Below are 22,148 nucleotides of genomic sequence, written 5' to 3' on the forward strand. Positions count from 1 at the left end.
CTATGTGAAACGAACCTTTCTCTCCATATTGTAAACGTGAGTTCTGACACTTGATTATAATTAAATGGTATTGAAAAGAACGAATGTGATAATTTAAGATTACAAACAGAAAATATATTTATCATGAAACTCAAAACATGCGGCAATTGGTACTGAAATAATGATGATTTCAACTTTCCAATACTCAATTTTTCCAAAAGCTCCAGCAGATCCAGCCTTCGGTGTCTACTTCTGACAACTTACAGACATATAATCGAGAAAGCTCTTTTTATTAAGATTTCGAAGCTCTAGCGCAAAGAAGTTTTATCAGGGTTATAACATTCAAGATAAACTTTCAGTATTCATCGTATACAAAACTGTACCCTCGGTGAATAGATTTTTTTTTCAGGTGAAAAATTGGCTTGACTTTGCATGTGTTTGTGACAGATGCCACCACAGGGACCGGATACGCTCACCTTTTGGCGAAAACCTGATATCACTATTTGATAGTGATTCATAAACACATGCCAATGATATAATTATACTCGTACAATGGACTCTTCCCTCATCCGAAATTTTTAATGATCAGTAAAGGGTTTGGTCGATTTTATTTAACATTTTATCGTAGCAAACATGAACATGAAACATATTGTGAGATGCTGTTGCACAACACATCTTTAATTCTCCAGTCTCCTGAACGTTTCCCACCGAGGACATCTATATTTTATCAGTGACGTTAGTTCATGGTGTTTAATGGGTGTATTTAAAGGTACCTAAAATAGACTGAGATGACTCAAATTGGTGGTTGGGTGAGGACTGGATATACGGCACAGGACACACCTCTCGACAGTAGCCAATGACAGGTCGTATTAAATTAAAGAACACACAAATGACATTAACCCGACCCAGAACATGAATTGGGGAGTGGCCTCTCCAGTAGTATATGTATAGAACACGACTGCAACCTGAATGTATACTCATGCTGACACTTCTAGAAGACGATCAGAAACATAACAGGTAAGTGTATCTGCTAAGATTGGAACCAAGGTATATCGATGTCAACTGCTCTATTGTGCATTGGGTATTTATGTATCAACAAGAAGGGGTTGACTTCCACGAAGCTTGGTTCTCGTGTATACCGCATTCAACTGCTAATCAAATATTCTTTCAGATATGTTAACTTCAGGTTGTGTATCATTTGAATGATGTCTTTGGTTGCTGTTGTCTACATTGCACGTGTATTGATTATGTACACGCAAATAGACATTTGGACATCAGCATTTATACAGCATATTCCAAATGCACAGACACAATGTTTATGCTTTTACAAAATAAGAAGAGAAGTTTACGCCCAATGGAGTCCGTTTCGATAGATAATCGAGGCAGATTATTCTATGGCGTTAAGTTTTCTATTCCTAAAAATGGCGTAACATATAAAGATAAAGATAACATATAAAATATCAGATAAAAAGATATCTTAGATCATGTATTTATCTGCGCTTATTGGCTTTAACCATGTGACATCTACAATTTATCTAATTTCTGTTGAATCTACATATAACACTAAACTCGAACCTGTGTAATACCAATTTTATGAAACGCGTGTATAGGTCTGGTATCTGACTAGCGAAAGCCACAACTATTCACAAGTTTCATAAAATTGGTTTTACACGGGAGCGAGTTTAGTATTTTATTTATCACTTGCCATTTATAACTTTTTTAGAATTATACTGTCGCGTGTGAATAGGCTGACACCTACACAATCCGAATATGCATAAGCTCCACTCCGTGATCTATCATCTCCACACGCCATGTCGTTGAATAAGCCAAGGGATGTTGAGAGCTTTCAATATTTGTTCGTGAAACATGTTACAACAGTACATAAGCACGCGTTTTAGTATTACACAATGTGTAATACAGCTGTATGTTAATTAAACGGGCGATCTGTTCACTGGTAAGTGGTAATATCTAAATTCTACTTCAGTACTGTTTCGCGTGGTTCAGGTGGGAAACCTTACTGAATGTATTTCCCCGACAGTCTAACGTCGTGGGGTGTGTGAGTGTGTGTGTGTGTGTGTGTGTGGGGGGGGGGGGGGGGGTACAGGGATGTCGATTCGATTTGCGTTCCTTTGGCACGCCAGAAACTTATGATTGTGGATTTGAATCCCGGTTCGCCCCGGTTTGTCAGCACCATACCTGTGCTTGTGGGTGTCAATGTGGTGGTAAACGTCTGACCTGCAAAACTACGGACTTTCCTCCCACATTAAGCAGACGCACCGTGATATAACTGGAATAATGTTGACATGTGCAACTATGAATTAATATGAATATGTCATACTATGTTTAAACTTTTATTTTAATACAGCAGGCATTAATCTTTTGAACTAAATGTTATCTTAATAAAGTATTTATCAAGTTACATGCAAAGTGAATAGAAAATAATATTGATCTGTCTTAGCTTAACTTGAACTTTCAAGCCAAATGATACTCCCTGCACGCACACGCAGGCGACTTACACTGTACGAGGCAATCTGACTTCAAGCTGATGGATCACCTGTACTAGTCACTATTAACTCAGCCATATATAATGTTTATCGACATAGTGACATACAACATAGCGGTAATTATTGCAAACTTTGCTTTTAAATGTATCAGGGATAAAAGGTACGAAAATGCCATCCTCTATCAATTAGCTTACTCGTGTCAAGTCATGCACTCTCTCCAAACTTATTTTTTTCTTAAATGTGTAACGAAGGAGGCTGGTGAATTGTGTGTCATATCGTAATGCCTGCACATTTTTTTGTCAGCAGTATAAACATGCAAACTGTATCAATTTTATTCACTCTTTATATAGACACCATCACAACGCGATGTCAAGACTACTGCAGCTTTTAGGAATCATTGGAATTGCTTTTGTACAAGTACAATCCACGCCAGGTAATTCCTACATATTCTCACACATGAATCAAATAATGCACTGAACAATACGAATATCTGAGAAATTATATTATATCAGTATAACTTCGGACTTCAAAGGTTTACGCATTGAGTGTATTCGATACGTTCTCAGAGGGAACTCAATACATCCACTTCCGAAAACGGGCAAAATAATAACAAAGACGACCTTATGTTAATTTGATTATCAGTAATCGCTATAAGATTAACTGTAGGTTAACGTTATATATAACTGCAATGAAACATGACATTTAAGCAATTCTGATGAAGAGACGACCTTTATGGGCAACATTTTTACCTTTGTTACGCTCTCAGGCAATTAACATTATGGTATTTTCTGGCAATGTGCTTCACCAACATGAGGTGGCGCAAGAATGAGACTTTTGTGAATTCTCTGTGCATAGTTGTATCACTAGGTAACCAGGATCTGTAGATTCATCGCGAATATGACCCTTGGTCTTCAGGTCAAACGCTTTAATTAACGAATGTGATTTATGGCCTGCGTTACATATTACTTTCCTCTCCCATCATCTGAACGCTACCATTTGGGTAAAAATAAATAATAAATAATCATTGCATGATTCTAATAATTTCAGAATTCAACTGCTTACGGACAAGTGATGATTGTGCAGCTGACGGCAGCTGTGCCCCCAGCGGAAACTGCACATGTACGGGTACAAAGGGCAACTATGACTGTGGAACAGGTAGGTGTTTATAAACGTTCTCTGAAATCATCAACGGAATATAGTTTGTGTCTTTGTTGTTTAACGCAACACACAGCCATATTCCAGCAATATGACGCCCGTCTGTAAATAATCGAGTGATTGACATTATGAGAACCGATCCACGCAATTGGGATACGATGATATGCATCAAACAAGGCTGACCACCCGATCCAATTAGTCTCAATATTAGAAACGTTTTCTTTCAGATACTACAAACGTTGGCGCTGCTTGTGCTTGTGAAAACACCGGGTCTATATGCCTACCAGATGAGACCACATGTGTTTGCTCAGAGAAATTCTACGGACCCAAATGCCAGTACAAAACATGTAAGTACATCTTCCGCTTATGTATTTCACATGTGAGAAGGAAACATCTTTACTAGTTAACCTATACTATATGTTGTTAAAGGAACATTGGATGATCATGACAGTGTATCGATGTCGTCACATCCCAATTTGCCCTATTCCACCACAGAACAAGAACAATCTTTACAATATCCAAGTCTTAACATGTATGTGTTAAGGCCAAATGATAATTCATCTTTACCTTTATATTAAGTTATACAAGTGCACCTTCTGCTTAGGAATATGTTTCGCGAACACCTGTTGTCGTCACCGATTGACAGTGATCCGTTCATATAATGTTCAACGCTCTTTTGTCTTTTACGCCCAATTGAATCTGTTTCTGTGAATAACAGAGACTAGTTATTCTCTGGCGTGAACATTTTGCGTTAAATAGAGTGTGGGAGGTGCTTACGTTCCTTTCTTTATGTACGATATCTCCTTAATATATGGAAAGGAGATAAGATAATATCTGAGGCTTCAATTTCATGCACGATAAATTAACGACAATAGGCTTCACAACATGAATATTCCAAGGTAGAATATAGCAGCAAAACCAGGTGAAAATAATTTTAGATTAGGGATTATGTGGTCACAGAGTTCAAAAGGATTTAACCAGGTCACCGCCATGGGAGACACTCCTCTGTTCCAAACGCGAAGATGCTGACCCATGTTTACACGAGAAGCCACAACTGTTGATTCAATTACACTCTACAGCATGCATATAGTCAGTGTCGTTGAGTCTTCCTGACGCTTTGATCACTATTTAATTCATACAAAGACTTGACAGCTTAATATGGCAGGAAAGACGCAGGTCGTTGTGATAAAGTGATATTGTTCACAAATGACATGTCACACCCACAACTAATACGCTAACGCATTCCTTTTCTGTGGAATTGCAGTGGATGTGAGTTGCTCGAGTGCTGGGAACCCCATTCTGAACGTCAAGGTACCGGGTACCCCAAAGTGTTATGTGAAGGGCTTTGAGGGAACCTGCAGCTTTAGCACATTTGCACCACCCAGAACACCGACGGGCTGGACGGGAAACTTTCTGGAAGCACACCCTACAAACTGTGGATCGCCGACAGCAACTACGGTTTGGAACAACTGTTCTAGTAATTAAGCTAACATAAATAAGTAAGATTCATCGAAATGAATGACAAGGTCATGAAGTAATGCAATGACATCTGAATAAATTATTATTATGTTTCTCAATAAACAAAGGGTTTTATTGTATGTAATGTTAAATTACAGGATATGAATGGAATATCCACTGAGTGCTTTACAGTGATTTGCCAGTATGAAGCCTCGTATCTCACCGGGCTCGATTTTGAGGCCACCTTCTGCTGTGGTGATACGCAGATGACGGTTACAACCGCAGACTTGAGCGTGTCAGAAAAGTAAGTATAATTTCGAGTCCTTGTCGTATTAACAAACTTGAAAGGTAAAACACTCCTGGTCACCAGTTACAAATCAGTCACGATCGCACCCTGGGACGGAGTTGGCTCGCAACTATTATCTAAAAATAGGTAAGAGTCTAAATGGCCAGATACAAGGGTATCAATTGGATCCTGTAGTTTCTTATTTTTAAAGTATGGGCGAGGGAGTGAATCTATTCGCGACAATTCTGACAAGTGTGCTTATGGTTACAAGGTACTAGGAATTCATACTTATAACATGTTATGATATATGCATGTTGAGTGTAAACCAATTGCTTCGGTTTTGCTGCCCAAATGGCTTCCTGTCCTTGTCGCGAAAACAGTGTTGTATAATGTTCACTCACAAAATTAGACATTTTCACACTTATACATTCCATGCTAGCAATAAATAGGTTACGTACAAACACATTCACATACTGAACCGCAAAAGAAACGGTTTAAATCGGGACTGAGGGCAGGCCACTGCATGGTTCTGATGCCATTTTGCTGGAAGAAGTCTCTTGTTGCTATCGGAGTGTGGGCACGGGCGTTAACATGCTGAAACTCGTGGTTGCGGCAACGTGCCAAATGCGGCATGGCGTGTGGTCTCAATACTTGATCAATGTACCGAGCTGCTGTGACACCATTGCCTGTCCCTGGGCCGATGTTCTGGAAGGCCACAGGGCCGACCGTCTGTGCAAGACCAATTCCACCCCACACCATGATGCTCGGACCACCCCACGAGTCTCTCTCAACAACACAAGCATCTGAATAACGTTCCCCACGGCGTCGCTAGACTCTCCCTCTGTCATCTACTGTTGAGCTACAGTAACGGCTCTCGTCTGAGAAGACGACTCCTCTCCATTGCTGGTGGCGCCAATGCTGGTGCTGTGTTGCCCACTGAAGACGGTTCCGGCGATGACGTGGTGTCAGAATGGGTCCTCGGTGTAGCCTGTGACAGTGGGGGTGTCTGCTCGTCAATCGTCAACGCACGGTGTCCGCACTTATGTGTCGCTGGTGTGTCCGCATGGTCTGTCGAGCAGTTTCCGCAGCAATAACAAAGCGATCTGTCCAGCCTGCAATCGTCCAAGGGCTTGGTGTCGCTGATTTCTTGTCAACCTTGGCATGTTGTAGCAATTCAATAACGAATGAATGTTATCCGATTAGGGTGGATTTTTATAGGGCAAGAAATGGGGGAACGCATGTGCATTTCAATTTGCGTGGAACTCACCTGCAACGGGTTACCATGGCCATTGCCGTGATGCGTTTTGGCGATCGGTTTTATTGTCATCTGCTTTGTTTTTTTATCATCAAATTTCATTTTTCTGGACAAGGTAATGTTAAATTTTAGAAACTTTGAGAAAAATTACCCAGATATTTAAATGACAACTTTTCATGCAAAAATACTTAAGGTGACGTTTCCTTTGCGGTTCAGTATATTATTTTCGGTTATCCACAAAGTCGTTTGCCCCTTGTGACTATCCGGGTTAGAATTGATGTCAAGTAGCCGATGTCAGTCGCAAGAAGGCGACTGATGCGATGGGATTTCCAGACTCGCTTCCTTGGGTGACGATGTCATCCAAATATTTACAGACCATGGTCATATACCTGGAATATAGCTGAGTGCGGCATTAAACAACAAACGAACAAAACAAAGTCTTTTGAAAGTCTTCCCTCAGCAGAAGGCATTGAGTACTTGAAGCTGCATTCATCAATGTACCCATTTAGAAGTTTACTGCATGAGCATCGATGTACGCAGTTGCGCCAGGTCGCTCATGTAAACACCTTACCCTAATAAATCGGCTTTCACGTCAAGGTTTGGTCACTGGAAACCTGACTTGACTCGGTATGAACACGGGCACGCAAGAAAGGTAATAACATATGTGAATGGTAATATAGTAGGACATTTGTTTGTAAGAGATAATTACTCGTTATGTTAGAAATTTGCATTCAATATTTTCTAAAATGTACTGATTTCAGTGGATTGACTCGAACAAAAGTTGTTCCTGACCCTGCAGGGAATGTTGTTACGATGGTGATGAAGGACGGTTCTGACGCACTAATAACCAGTGGGTCCGCAGTTGATATCGGTTCGACGGTTAAGCTGGAATTCACACTTGATACTACCTCTGGTATATATTTTTTTATTACATTCCAGTTTTAGCAGACACATTTTCATTCATCATTGAGACAATATCGTTTATTTAACTTTCTGCTCAGCCTTTGAGTAACGGAGATATATCTATGTGTCAGGAGTTATCTATATGTACAATACAAGGTTAAAATGAAGTGTATTCATTTTGTAACATGATATGGTTAGGTACATCTAAAACACATTGACTAATTCCATGATTCTAAAATGTTCTACAACAGGTTTTGCTGCAATACGCATCCTCTCTTGCAAAGCCAAAGATGGCGGATCCGTGGAAGCTGAATTTATTACATACGGGTATGGTTTTAATCGTCAGTATCAAAACATATTAATCTTTACTGTCGACAGTTTCCATTACTCGAAAGAAAACTGAACTAAAACTTGAATTCTTTAACTGCAGTTGTCCCGCAAAGACATTTGTTCGAAACACCTCGCGAATGAATGGCAGTCCAATAATAATTGAAACAGCAGCTATCAAGTTCACATCAGGTGTCACCGTCACTTACGAGTGTACAGTTCTTGTCTGCAGACAAACGGGCGGATGCGCAACGGTGAGTATACATGTATATATAATGGTAAATTGCCGTTTTGGGGGGGTTTGTTGATTAATTACGGAAAATGTTCAGAAAAAATAAGTTTACAGATTCCGAGACTGACGATTCTATGGCATATTGTTTTAACCAATGTTATCCCGTCGGGATCCTGGGTCAGATGAGGTCCAAAGTCGTGTGAAGCGACTAAAGACGATGGGGTGGTTAAGATGTATAAACTGGGTCATTGTGTCATACACACCGATAGCGCAAATCTTTGTTCCACACTCGAATATTTATATGCCACCGTGATTCGGACTCCGTGCTGCTGAATATGCGTAAAACAACGGTTACTCACTCCTTCGAAGATAATGTAAAATTAATAATTTGTTTGAAATTGTTGATACATTGTTTGATATTGTTTGGTACATTGTTTGATATTGTTGGTACATTGCTTGGTAGGTTGTTTGGTAGGTTGTTTGGTACATTGTTTCTGTGATCAATACAAGTAAACCATACTGCAGAAATAGTAAGCTCATTAACCCGTGAAGATGCCGTGTAGAATAGGTCTTCAAAACCCATGCTTGCTGTAAAAGGCGACTATGCTTGTCGTAAGAGGCGACTAACGGGATCGGGTGATCAGGCTCGCCGACGAGGTTGATGCATGTCAATGTATTCCGATTGCGTGGATCGATTCTCATGATGTTAATCACTTGAAAAACAAACACGCAAACGTGAGCTCAATAAAGTTAAAACATTTTTCTTTATCATTGCACTTTTTCTTTATTGCGTGATTTCCTCACCACGTTTCCAGATAAATACAAGAATACATGACGAGTGTAAAGGGTAAACTACAGATCGAGGGATAACGTTATATCATATACTCTCTCAAAAAAGAAACGCATATAAGAATTTTAACTACAGATTTCTTTTTATTTTGATACACTGTGGACAAGTTAATAGCAAATGGAATTCGAAGAAATTTTACACAGTAAATGTCAAGGTATCACTGTTTAATAAGACATCGGAAAAAGTCAGTTTATGAATCACACATCGACGTTTGATGGCGCTGAAGTCAGTACCTCGTATGAAGACCATTGGCGTTCAGAACTTCGCGACATCGTCTCGGCATAGAACGAATTAGTCTCTGAATCTGATGTTGCTGCAATGTAGCCCATTCTGCCTGTGGTGCATGTGCAAGTTGCTGGAGTGTCTGGGGCTGTGGGTTACGCTGTCGCACCTGTCTTTCCAGGGCATCCCATAGATGTTCTATCGGGTTTAAGTCTGGTGATCTGGTGGGCCAGGGCAGCACATTGATGTTCTCATTCTGGAGGAAGGCCCTCGTGACACGTGCCGTATGAGATCTGGCGATATCCTGCTGGAATAGCTCCCTCTGGCGGTTGATAATGGGAAGGAGGTGTGGACGAAGGACTTGATCGCAGTAGCGTTGGGCTGTCAGGTTGCCTTGGATCAACACCAACTCACTACTTCCAGTGTAGGATATGGCTCCCCACATCATCACGCTGCCCCTGCCGAATCTGTCCACCTGGGGGTCACAGGCGTCGGCAAAACGTTCATGACGTCGTATGTACACCCGCATTCTTCCATCGCGTTGTTCCAACAGAAATCTCGATTCATCGCTGAACCAGATTCGACGCCAATTCACCAAATTCCAGGCCTGAACGTTTGTACACCATTGAACGCGATGACGTCGATGCTGCTGACGCATAACGGGGCCAAAGTAGGGTCTTCTTGCTCTTAAACCTGCTTTTCGTAGTCTGTTCCTGACAGTCTGTGCAGATATCCTTCTCAATCCGGGTATTTGCCTGCGGTAGTGATCGCTGTAGCTGTTCGCTGACGCAGGTGATGTACCCGGATGTACCTATCTTGCGCCGCAGTGGTGACTCAAGGACTTCCACTTCTAGGTCCATCTTCCACCGAGTTCTGCTGCCGATATCTCTCCCAGAGACGAGAAATCGTGCTTTGATGAACATTTATTCGACGGGCAACTGTAAGTTGAAATTGTCCTGCTTCCAGGAGACCTATGGCGATGTGAAGATTGGCGCGGCTCAGTGTTGGCATTTTGCAGTCTTCACAAACTTCCTAATAAAGTGAATGAAAAAAGACGGAGATCGATCTTTTATACCCATCCACGACATGATGTGATCCCCGAGTTTCCCGCGCATTGCACGTGGAATACGTGTTCTGTGACATTAAATGTGTCTATCGAAAATCATGCATTAACATACGGGTTTTTCATGCGGGTTGGGTTTGGATATGACGTTTTAAGACAAAAACACCAGAGAAATCATAAACAAAACAAATATTTTTGAAAAACCCACCCTGTACCAATACATTGCTGCATCAAATTACCATTTTCGTAATACGTTTCTTTTTTGAGAAAATGTTTGTTTATAGGCATTTTGAAGTTGGGGATCTTCCGGTTTCGGGCGTAATCGTCTCTTTTTTTCCCTATCCTCCCTGAAAAACACAAAAATATACGACGCGTGTATCGGTTTAACTACAGATTCACGGCTAACATTTTTATTTTTGTTCATAGGTAATGTGTCTTGATGGAAGTGCAGGTATCGGGCGTAAAAAGAGAGAAATAGCTCCCTCGTCTAACTCCACTGAACAGAAAACGCTTGTCACGTTTATCACAGTCAACGACCCACTTGCAACATCAGATGGTACGTTATTATCAAGCATGGCAAATGGATTAATAGTTCTACCGGTAGAGCAGGACATGCTTACCCTTTTGGCGAAAACCTGGTGTCATACGTCACAAAGTTTTCACCACTATTTTGTCTTTTACGCCTAATGGAATCGGGACGGCAGATAAGCTAGATAATCGAGACTGATTATTCTCAGGCGTTGACGTTTTATATTATATCGTTTGTTTGTACTTCTTTGTGAACGTAATTCAAAAACAGAAAATTTAATTAAAACCGTATACATTTGCGATAGTAGTCCGAGGGACCCTGAAAATATCGATTTCATTCATTCATTTTATATTCTATAAAATAACCTCCTTCCAGTGAAGAGCGCTGTTCAAGACGCTGTTGCGCAGACTGGTACCATCAATTTAACAGCCGCAGTTATTGGCTTGGCTGTCGTTGTCCTCGTCCTCCTTGGAGCGTGTCTTCTCCTTGGCCTTCGTCTCATCAACAGGCGGGCACCTGTTACAGACACCAAAGGATAAAATGTTGGACTTTGTTTCTATTTCCAATGACGAATCTAAAGTCATTGTTTTATTAATTATTATTAAGTCCTTTGTTATGTTTATGTTGTAGGATAAATTCCACTTCAGCTCCTATATTGTGACAGTTTTGTGATTAAGGCCTACGATTTCTCTTGTAAATTCACAGACGAAAACGTCCCGTAAAAACGAAAGTTGAAATGTATTTGTTAAATCACGTCAAAGCTTTTCTAAAAATTTGTAAACAAGATTAGACATTAGAAAAAGTCACACAATTTTTAATTGTCCTATTTTTTTAGATATGTCGCAATTAAAGATACATATTTACAGTAGATGAGTTTGTAGATAACATTCAAAGCCAGAAGTTGTTCGCGCAAGATGCAATGGTCATAAACATCTGCATCATTTATCTTTATTACTTAAACGTATTTTACTCTTTTGTGACTGCTATTTTGGTATTTGGATGTACCTGAAATGTTAAATCAGCCGAGGGATTTAATAAATGTTTGAAGCTGTCATTTTGTATTCATCGATACAAATACATGTATGTGGTAGATATTCATAAAAATGGATTTCCCGAGGAATTTAATCAAATAACATGAATCAGTTTCGGCGGAAAATGGAGAGTTGTTATTCTTTGGCATTGACGAATTATACAAATAATATTTTCATCACTGAAGGGTTTTCATGATGCTTGTGGTAGTGGGCTCGAGTACAACAGAAACGACACACAAGGTTTGGGGAACAAAAGACCACGAAACGATATTGCCCCTGAGCACCATGTAACAAACTGACCGGATCCATGTTCATGTCCTTATTACGTAATAACCTGCAATTATGCCTTTCATTATGTCATACATAATCTTAATTTTTTTAAACTTGATTAGATGTCAGAAAATGTCACACAACTATTAACAGTCATATAATTTAGATATGTCATAACACAAGATACATTTACAGTCGATGAATTTGTACATCACATTCAAAGCTAAATATTGTTGTATATTTTAATCATTCGTTCTCCTTCCCTGCATAGGTGAATAACATCAGTCATTTATCTTTGTTACTAATTGTAAGACTCTTGTGTGACTTATTTTTTGTGTGTGTAGAAATACTAGGAATGTTTAATCAGCCGAGGAATTTAATAAAATGTTGAAAATGTAATTTTGTGTTGTTTATGGAAAGATATACTATACAAATATATTTACGTGGAAGATGATCATAAAACCATTCATTGTTCAGGGAATCTCCTTTCATAACATGAATCTGTATAATAAAAAAAGTGGAATAAGTACACTATTGAAGGGTTTTCATAATTCGTTTGGTATTGGGCTGTACAATACATAACCGACACATAAGGTTTGGGGAACAAAAGACCACCAGGGGTTCATAATTCTCGCAAATACCGTACATATGCCGTATTCAGTGAATCTATTTAAGTGAATACCGTACATATGCCGTATTCAGTGAATCTATTTAAGTGTGAAGAAAGCGGAAGATGTCTCTCACACTACAACCCCTGAGCAGTATTGTGAGGTGCGGTGAGGTCAACTGGGATTTAATGTCGCGTTCAAGATTATTGCACTTGCATCGTGCGTGTGTGTGTGTGTGTGTGTTTGGGGGGGGGGGGGGAGGAGGAGGGGGGATGTGTGTGTGTGTGGGGGGGGGGGTGGGGGGGGGGCTGCTCGTACAAGTCCAGACTGGTGCCGATTTTATAGTGCTGGCCCACTGAGATACCATACCATGCCATACCAGTTTAACATGAGTAATATAAAAGTATATTGACTCCGAGCCGACCAGTCCTTATTTAGCCCCTTTACGCCGAGCACCGGGCAGGGTAACAACAAGAACCATTTTTAATGTCTTTTGGTATGATGTGGCTGGGATCAAACCTCTGACATTCCGTTCTCCGGGCGGATGCTCTACCACTAGACCACGGAGGCGGCCAGCAGGATTGTGATGCTGACTCCTCATATATCAAGGGCCATGCACATTCGGTGTTTATCTTAGCCAGTTTCCCTGACAGGTAAGGCACACCTCTGTAAAGCAAGATATGTTATGACAAAGAGGAAAATATAACCGTCGACGCCAGAGAAAGATGAGTCTTGATTATTTATGGGAACTGATTCCACTGAGAACATAAAACAGCGGCGAAAAGTACATGTGTATTAGTGAGTGAGATGGTTTTAACACCACTTTTAACAGTATTCCAGATATATCACGGCTTGTCAGAAACATAATCGGGTCAAACCGGGATTCGAACCTACAATCTTAGATTTCTGGCTTGCCCAGGGGACGCAACTCTGCACAGCGAATTACGGTGCCTCACACGACTGAGACATCCGTATCCCCATGTGTATATAAACGGATCACTGAAATCAGTGATGACGCTAGGTTCTGCCCTTCCTTGCTGGTGCTTTGTTACCAAAGGCTGTAATACTTAGAAGAAACACAATATCGTATTAAAACTGTTACGGTTTCTCGCCACAAGCGCCCACAGCTGACAACTCATTTCGATAGGAGAGATTGCAAAGTAATTTGTGATGGCCCCGCAATTGATATGATAAATTACAAAACATGAAACCGGAAGTTCAGCCGGAACATCGTCCACTAAAATGTTCTCAAAAGCGAGAAAAAGCAACCAATGTTGTGAGGCATTGGGCTTACTGTTTTGCAGTTGGGACGGTTAGTAACGAAGACTAAACACAGTATTACAGCGTAAAATTGCAATAAACTGAATTGTCTAATCCTAGATACCAGTATGTTATTGCAAACTTAAAGTTTGCTAAGGGTCAAGTTTTGATGGTATAAAAAATCATCCAGCAAATAAAGATTGAAATATCCCGGCACACGTGATTGGGTAACCCCTACAGAACCTCAGATTCATCCCTTGTTAACTACTCATCACCAGAGACATTGATTGGCTTGGTGTATGACTCGACGTCATTGGAATCTGAGGACGTGGCGATGGATCCATTGGTCTGATGATATTTGCTGCACGCCAAAGATAGGCGAACGCGGGTTTTGAGCCACAGAAACACTGCGTATACCCCGAGGGACATTGTGCCAACAGTCCCGTATGGTGGAGGTGCCGTCGTGGTGTGAGGGGCAATATCTCATGACTGTAAACTGGACACGGTAAGATTTCGAGGCAATCTCAACGGCGATCAATACATCAGGACATAATCAATCCTGTTGTTGTGCCACAGTTCTCAATCGTGCACTTGCCACTCGACCTTTGTTTTTGAACGTCAACGCTAGGCCCCATCGTTCTCGTGCCGTTGCTGCATTTCTGCAAGGACACAATATTGACACTTTGCCTTGGCCCGCTATGAGTCCAGATTTGAATGTTAATGTTCTTGGACATCGGTTGCAAGCAATGGATCCACCAGTACAGAGTGTGGCAGCTATAGAGTCAGCATTGCATCAATAGTTACCTCAGCAGTTACCTCGTGATCGTATCAGAAGACACAATGGAGGAATGAGGAGAGAGGAGAATCTGTCATCAGGGCAGTTACACTGGCTTCTGATTTTCAGGATTGTGATTATCTTTGTAAGATAACAACGAACGTTTTTGGACAGTACTTGGTCTTTCATATCTGATCATGGAACTTCTCAGATCCATACTTTTCGTGGTTATCAATTTTGCTCAATTACAGTACTATTGCAGCTGTGTTATTAATGCAAATAAAATATTGAACATTTGCATAATTTTCTGTGTTTTCATTAGTCAAGAGTGAGTGAGTGTGGTGTTACGCCGGTTTTTAGCAATATTCCAGCAATATCACGGCGGTGGACACCGGAAATGGGCTTCACACATTGTACCCATGTCGGGAATCGAACCTGGGTCTTCGGCGTGACGAGCGAATGCTTTAACCACTAGGCTACCCGACTGCCCCTCATTAGTCAAGAGTTTCATCTAACACAAGACGTTTAATTCTTCACCATAGCCCAGCAGAAGCTGCACAATGTTCTCCCTTTGTTAGTATGAAGAGTGGATTGTACAGAGAACGCAGAAAAACAGCACCAGAATTGTGTACCTCAATGGTCAGCTGTCCAGACTCCGAGACAGACACCAGCAAGGATGCAGTAGGAATCCTTATTGAATTACATTAAAAAGATTCTGTAAGCTTGTATTTCTCTATTGTTGGACTGGTTCATTTTCAGGTAATTAGTGAATGATCAACCAAGCGATTACTTACTGTAATTAAATCCTCTAAAAGCGTACGCCAAATGGGAAGTAGGCCAAGGGGGAGGACACCGTTGAGGTGAGGTGAAATTGGGTTTAACGCCGCGTCCAAGATTGTTGCGCTTTAATTGCGTTTGTGTTTGTGTTTGTGTGGCTGCTTGTACTGGTCCGGACCGATGCCGATTTATAGTGCTAGCCCACTGAGATACCATGCCACAGTTTAACATGAATACCCCACTCAGACACAGTATACTGACTCCGAGCCGACCAGACCTTGTTTTAGCCCCTTAATGCCCGGCGCCAGACAGGGTAACAACAAGTACCATATTTTAACGTCTTTTGGATCGAACCCCGGAGCTTCCGCTCTCCGGGCGGAGGCTCTACCACTAGACCACTGAGGCGGTCGATTGATGTTGAAAGACTAAAATGTGCTAATGTATTGTTAGAAAGGTCAAGTCAGGATGTAGAGATTCCAACAACCCATGGTTATAAGCTAGTTGATTTATGTAAAAACAATAATATATACATTGTCAATGGCCGAGTTGGACATGACAAAGGAGTTGGCAAAGTTACATGTAAAGGAGTAAGCTTGGTTGATTATGCCGTAGCGCGCGCTAATGTTTTCCCAACAATAGAAGATTCGAGGTCCTTGATATTGAACCATTGTTCTCAGGTAACAGAATCTTTTTAATGTAATTTGATAAGGATTCCTACAGCATCTGCTAATGCAAAGGAAGATATTTCTCCTAGCTGGTGTCTGTCTCGGAGTCTGGACAGTTGACCATCGAGGTACACAATGCTGGTGTTGTTTTTTCTGCGTTGTCTGTACTATCCACTCTTCGTACTAACAAAGGGAGGACATTGTGCAGCTTCTGCTGGGGCAAGGTTGTTGATTTCTTCATTGTAGATTTGAGGCATAGGATCCGATTCAATTTGGGCAATATATGGTATGAGATCAAAGAAGCCAGTTATATACAATCCTTATGAACATAAAAAAAGATTAATTAATTGTGAGATAGTTACATTAATCAACTTCACAGAAGAAGCCTGTGTGAAATAACAAGAGCTAATTAAGCTCAAACCAAACCATTTTTGTCAATAGGGGTGTAGGTTGTTTAAAATAATCTGTGGTAGGCCAAATGGGAAAGGTCATTTCTGTTTCTTTAGGCCATATGGGACGTAGGCCAATAGGGGATGCACCACCTCAACACCATTCATATAGACAACAATGTCATTGGGGACTATATCTACGTTGATAGAGGTGGAGTTTGTTGTAATAAATCTGAGAAAGTACGTGTCCTTACATTGAAATTACCAATGATAAGCATACTATTGTCGCAATCTACTGATAATTTACACGAGATTTCACTAGGTAGTTTTGGAAATGTTTCGTCAGAGTAATATGGCGAACCCTCTGGTGGGATATATATGATACCAATATATTCATGTACATTTCATATTTCATGGGAAGCGAGAAACCATATAGCATATTCCGAGGATTCGACTACGTATTCATGCTTCATAGCAACGTTGCCTCTCCGTTGCCTCCGTTGCCTCTTCCAATAATTAAGCACAGGTTGCTGGGGACCTTTACCAACCCGGAATCACTTATTGAATGTGATAAATCAGGTGACATTCGGGCATTGGCATCATTCATGAACTTAGCATAAGAATTTTATACACGCTTCATTCAACCCCATACATTCTACTGACCTTCGTGACAAATCGTGATTATGCTATTTTACTTAAATAACCAAATAGTTGTAATGATGTATCATCTTATGCTACTACGTGTATAAGTATATGGTGCTATTCATACGCCAGTTAATCACATGGCTCTTCTAATTAACTGTATTTGATACCCTCCCCCATCTATCATTACCGATAGGTGTATGTAATGTGCTTGATCCCGACCCTTACATTTTTTTATAATTACCTATGGCATATATATAAAAATGTATTTTGGTACAAGTCCTACCCTCTATCATTACCGATGATCGATATGTATTGTACTTGGTTCACACCCTTCCAATTTTATAATTACTGATGGCCCAAATATGATGTATCTTAGAACATATCCAACCCTCTGTCATTATCGATGATCTGTATGTTATGCATTTGGTACATATAATCTACACTGTCATTACCGATTATCTACATGCAGTGATTTCCAGACATACTATCTCCCAACTATCAATATCGATGATTTATTTGTAATGAGCTTGGTAATATCCTCCCCTCTATCATTATCACTGATCTATGTGTAAAAAACTTTTGATACATGCGTCCCCCCAGCCCTCATTACCAATTATCTACATGTAATGTTCTTTAGACTCTCCCCCGTGCATTGTTACCGATGACCTATGCATAATGAACTTGGTAAGAGGTATTACCCTCTCCATCTACCGATGTTCTAGGTGTACTTAATATGGTATAGATATGTATCGTGTATAATTTCAATTTATCAAGTCATAAAGAATACTCCAAATCGTATCTTCTATTTTCCTTCAGTTATGGACATATTATGTCGTCCCCAAACGTAACTGTGACTGACATTGGTAACGAAATGTACACCAGTCATTGAAGCTGTTTTCACATACAACCCCAGACAATGTTCGTCTGACCTATGTCGAAATGAATAAATTACAGACAGATAGCCCATACCTTTAGTCTTCCTGCAGTCACTGGTTACATCAACTGAACCAAGAAAGATTCAAAGCTCTCGTAAAATCAGCCGTCGAAGGTACGATTTTAAATGTCATCCCAAATAGCAAATTGTCTGGGTGTTTGCTGTCAATACGAAAGAGACATGTATTTACGCGAAGTGGTAAAACGTTGGGTTGTATGATAAGATTGATGACTTCAACCTTCCAGTTGTCAATTTTCCCTTTATGTCGGACAATACTCCGGCAGCACCAGATCTGGCGTCTGCATTTCACAACTTTTGAGGTACAATTGAGCATGCTCTTTCTACGAAGATGTCAAAAACGTCATTGGACCCTTGCTCCAATGTTTTATTATCACTGTTACTACCAATATGTCGTCCCCAAACTAAAAGAAAATCATGACTATTGCTGATTGTAGTTTTGCAACAATGTTATAATTCTTTCGTGCTTTGACTGACATTGATAACGAAACCTACACCAGTCATTGAAGCTGATTTCACATACAACCCCAGACAATGTTCGTCTGACGTTTGTCGAAATAAATAAATACCAGACAGATAGCCGATACCTATAAATGTCATCCCAAAAAGCAAATTGTCTGCGTGTTTGCCGTCAATACGAAAGAGACATGTATCCAGAACCGCAAAAGAAACGTCACCCCAATGCAAGTTACATTGCATGAAAAGTTGTCATTTAAATATCTGGGTAATGTTTGTTAAAGTTTCTAAAATTTAACATTACCTTGTCCAGAAAAATGAAATTTGATGATAAAAAACAATGCAGATGACAATAAAACCGATCACTCAAACGCATCACGGCAACGGCCATGGTAACCCGTTGCAGGTGAGTTCCGCTCAAATTGAAATGGGGGGCACGGGTGGCCCAGTCGTCTAAGGCGCCGCGATTCGCTGTGCAGAGTTGCGTCCCTTGGGCACGCCAGGAACCTATGATTGTGGGTTCGAATCCCGGTTCACCCCGATTATGTTTCTAGGTTTGTCAGCACCATACCCGTGCTCGTGGGTTTCACCGAAGTGGTAAACGTCTAAGATCTGCATCACTTCGGGCTTTCCTCCCACATTAAGCTGACACGCCGTGATATAACTGGAATACTGTTAAAAGCGGCGTTAAACCCAACTCACTCACTCACTCACTCACTCAAATTGAAATGCACATGCGTTCTCCCATGCGTTCCCCCATTTCTTGCCCTATAAAAATCCACCCAGATCGGATAACATTTATTCGTTATTGAATTGCTACCACATGCCAAGACTGACAAGAAATCAGCGACACCCAGCCCTTGGACGATTGCAAGCTGGACAGATCGCTTTGTTACTCCTGCGGAAACTGCTCGACAGACCATGGGACCCACAAGCGACACATTAGTGCGGAAACCGTGCGTTGACGATTGACGAGCAGACACCCCCACTGTCACAGGCTTCACCGAGGACCCATTCTGACACCACGTCTTCAGTGGGCAACACAGCATCATCAGTGGAGAAGAGTCCTCTTCTCAGACGAGAGCCGTTACTGTATCTCAACAGCAGATGACAGAGGGAGAGTCTGGCGAACGTTATTCGGATGCTTGTGTTGTTGACTCGTGGGGTGGTCCGAGCATCATGGTGTGGGGTGGAATTGGTCTTCCACAGAGGGTCGGCTCTGTGACCTTCCAGAACATCGGTCTAGGGAGAGGCAGTGGTGTCACAGCAGCTCGGTATATTGATCAAGTCTTGAGACCACACGCCATACCTCATTTGGCACGTTGCCGCAACCAGGAGTTTCAGCATGATAACGCCCGTGCCCACACTGCGAAAGGAACAGAATGGCATCAGAACCATGCAGTGGCCTGCCCTTAGTCCCGATTTAAATCCCATTGAGCACATGTGGGACGGCTGAATCACGTCCGATTAAGGCCGACAACTGCAGCTGAACTGCGTCAGGCGTTCCTCAGAGTGTGGGCTCAAGTGCCTATGGCCTTCATCAACCGCCTCATCCATTCTATGTATCGGCGTTGCACGGCGGCCATCAATGCACATGGCGGACACACGAGATACTGACTTGTGATGACATTTTCTCAGAGACTAGTGTTGTGTTTCACTTTCAGAATTTTCAACTTTGATGACCAGTTTTGCCAAGTTACATCTTGTTAATCCATCTCAAAGTATGTTTACAGTGTTTGGACAAATATATATCTATCCACGGTGACGTTTCTTTTGCGGGTCAGTATATTTACGCACAGTGGTAAAACGCTATAAAGTGGTATTTAGGTGGATATAATACTAATCTATAGATATAAATCCATTTGATGATACATCTGAGGTTTAAGTTGATTTTGACAGCCTGGGCCAAGTCGGACCGAACACTTCTGACAAAGATTTTCCTAAGAAAATACAGTAAAATGCTTGACTTTGAGCCCCTTTTTTTCTTTCAGTACGATGTACCGTGATATTATAAAGTGGTATATAGGTAGATTTAATACTAATCTATAGACGTAAACACATTTGAAGATACATCTGTGTGTTTAAAGTAGATTTTGACCGCCCGGGCCAAGTCGGACCAAACACAAGCCAAACACTTCTGACAGAGACTATGTTAAGAATGTAGAGGGAAAAGGGCTTCGCTTTGAGCCCCTTGTTTTCTTTAAGTACAGCGATCTGAGACACTATAAAGTGATATTTAGGTGGATATAATACTAATCTATAGATATAAATCCATTTGATGATACATCTGAGGTTTAAGTTGATTTTGACAGCCTGGGCCAAGTCGGACCGAACACTTCTGACATTGATTTTCTTAAAAAAATACAGTAAAAATGCTTGACTTTGAGCCCCTTTTTTTCTTTCAGTACGATGTACCGTGACATTATAAAGTGGTATATAGGTAGATTTAATACTAATCTATAGACGTAAACACATTTGAAGATACATCTGTGTGTTTAAAGTAGATTTTGACCGCCCGGGCCAAGTCGGACCAAACACAAGCGAAACACTTCTGATAGAGACCATGTTGAGATTGTGGAGGGAAAAGGGCTTCACTTTGAGCCCCTTGTTTTCTTTAAGTACAGCGATCTGAGACATTATAAAGTGGTATATAGGTAGATTTAATACTAATCTATAGACGTAAACACATTTGATGATACATCTGAGGTTTAAGTAGATTTTGACCGCCCGGGCCAAGTCGGACCAAACACAAGCCAAACACTTCTGACAGAGACTATGTTGAGAATGTAGAGGGAAAAGGGCTTCACTTTGAGCCCCTTGTTTTCTTTAAGTAAAGCGATCTGAGACACTATAAAGTGATATTTAGGTGAATATAATACTAATCTATAGATGTGAATCCATTTGATGATACATCTGAATATTTAGTTTCAACTTATACATACTTACGTGTATAAACTACTATGAAACAGTGGGGATAACAGGTGTTTGCAAAAAGGTGAGAGTATCCTGCACCACCGGTGGAACAAACACATTCAAAGGCAAGTTAGTTGTTGAACCTGAAAAACCGGGGAAACGTATGGCAAAAGTCAAAACAGAGAATTTCATCGGACATAACTCCATTTGCTACTTCTGTGGTAGTTACCAATCAACCTTTTTTATACTTCCAAAAATAGCTTTAACCCTTTTAAAGCTTTTGAAAAATTCAAAAGTATGGGTACGGTCTGACAAAGCAGGAAGCACAAATGGGGCAGGTTTCGGCCAATGATTAAAGTATTCTTGCAAGTCTAAGGGTCCAACAGGAGTTATTTCTGCGACATTCTATTTCAAAAGCCAAAATTCAGAGTGATATTTATGAAAAGAAAAATTGAAATAATACAAATATAAATTCCTTCCAGGTGAAGGCTTTCACTTGAAATCAAAATAAAAAAGCAGATTTTAGTCAAAGACACATCTCTTGGGGTAGAACTTCATCTCTGTCACCATTCTATGGTATTTCTGGAAAGGAAAGTTAACTTATAAAGTTGTAATATACGTGAAAGGGTTAATGTTGCTGATTT

General features: G+C 40.7%; 1 protein-coding gene across 1 annotated transcript; it reads left to right on the top strand.

Annotated features, from left to right (window-relative positions):
- Positions 1-908: 908 nt before the first annotated feature.
- On the top strand, positions 909-12,475 carry LOC139463950 (EGF-like domain-containing protein 2). Its single transcript, XM_071245415.1, has 11 exons — positions 909-996; positions 2,834-2,916; positions 3,531-3,638; positions 3,866-3,985; positions 4,903-5,096; positions 5,255-5,400; positions 7,399-7,550; positions 7,792-7,867; positions 7,971-8,121; positions 10,661-10,790; positions 11,139-12,475. The coding sequence occupies exons 1-11, from the start codon at positions 923-925 to the stop codon at positions 11,300-11,302; spliced, it is 1,398 nt and encodes a 465-aa protein (XP_071101516.1). The 5' UTR covers positions 909-922; the 3' UTR covers positions 11,303-12,475.
- Positions 12,476-22,148: the final 9,673 nt, after the last annotated feature.

This window comes from Haliotis cracherodii, unplaced genomic scaffold (assembly GCF_022045235.1).
Source record: "Haliotis cracherodii isolate W230 unplaced genomic scaffold, xgHalCrac1.p SCAF_16, whole genome shotgun sequence".
Classification (NCBI taxonomy): Eukaryota; Metazoa; Mollusca; class Gastropoda; order Lepetellida; family Haliotidae; genus Haliotis; species Haliotis cracherodii.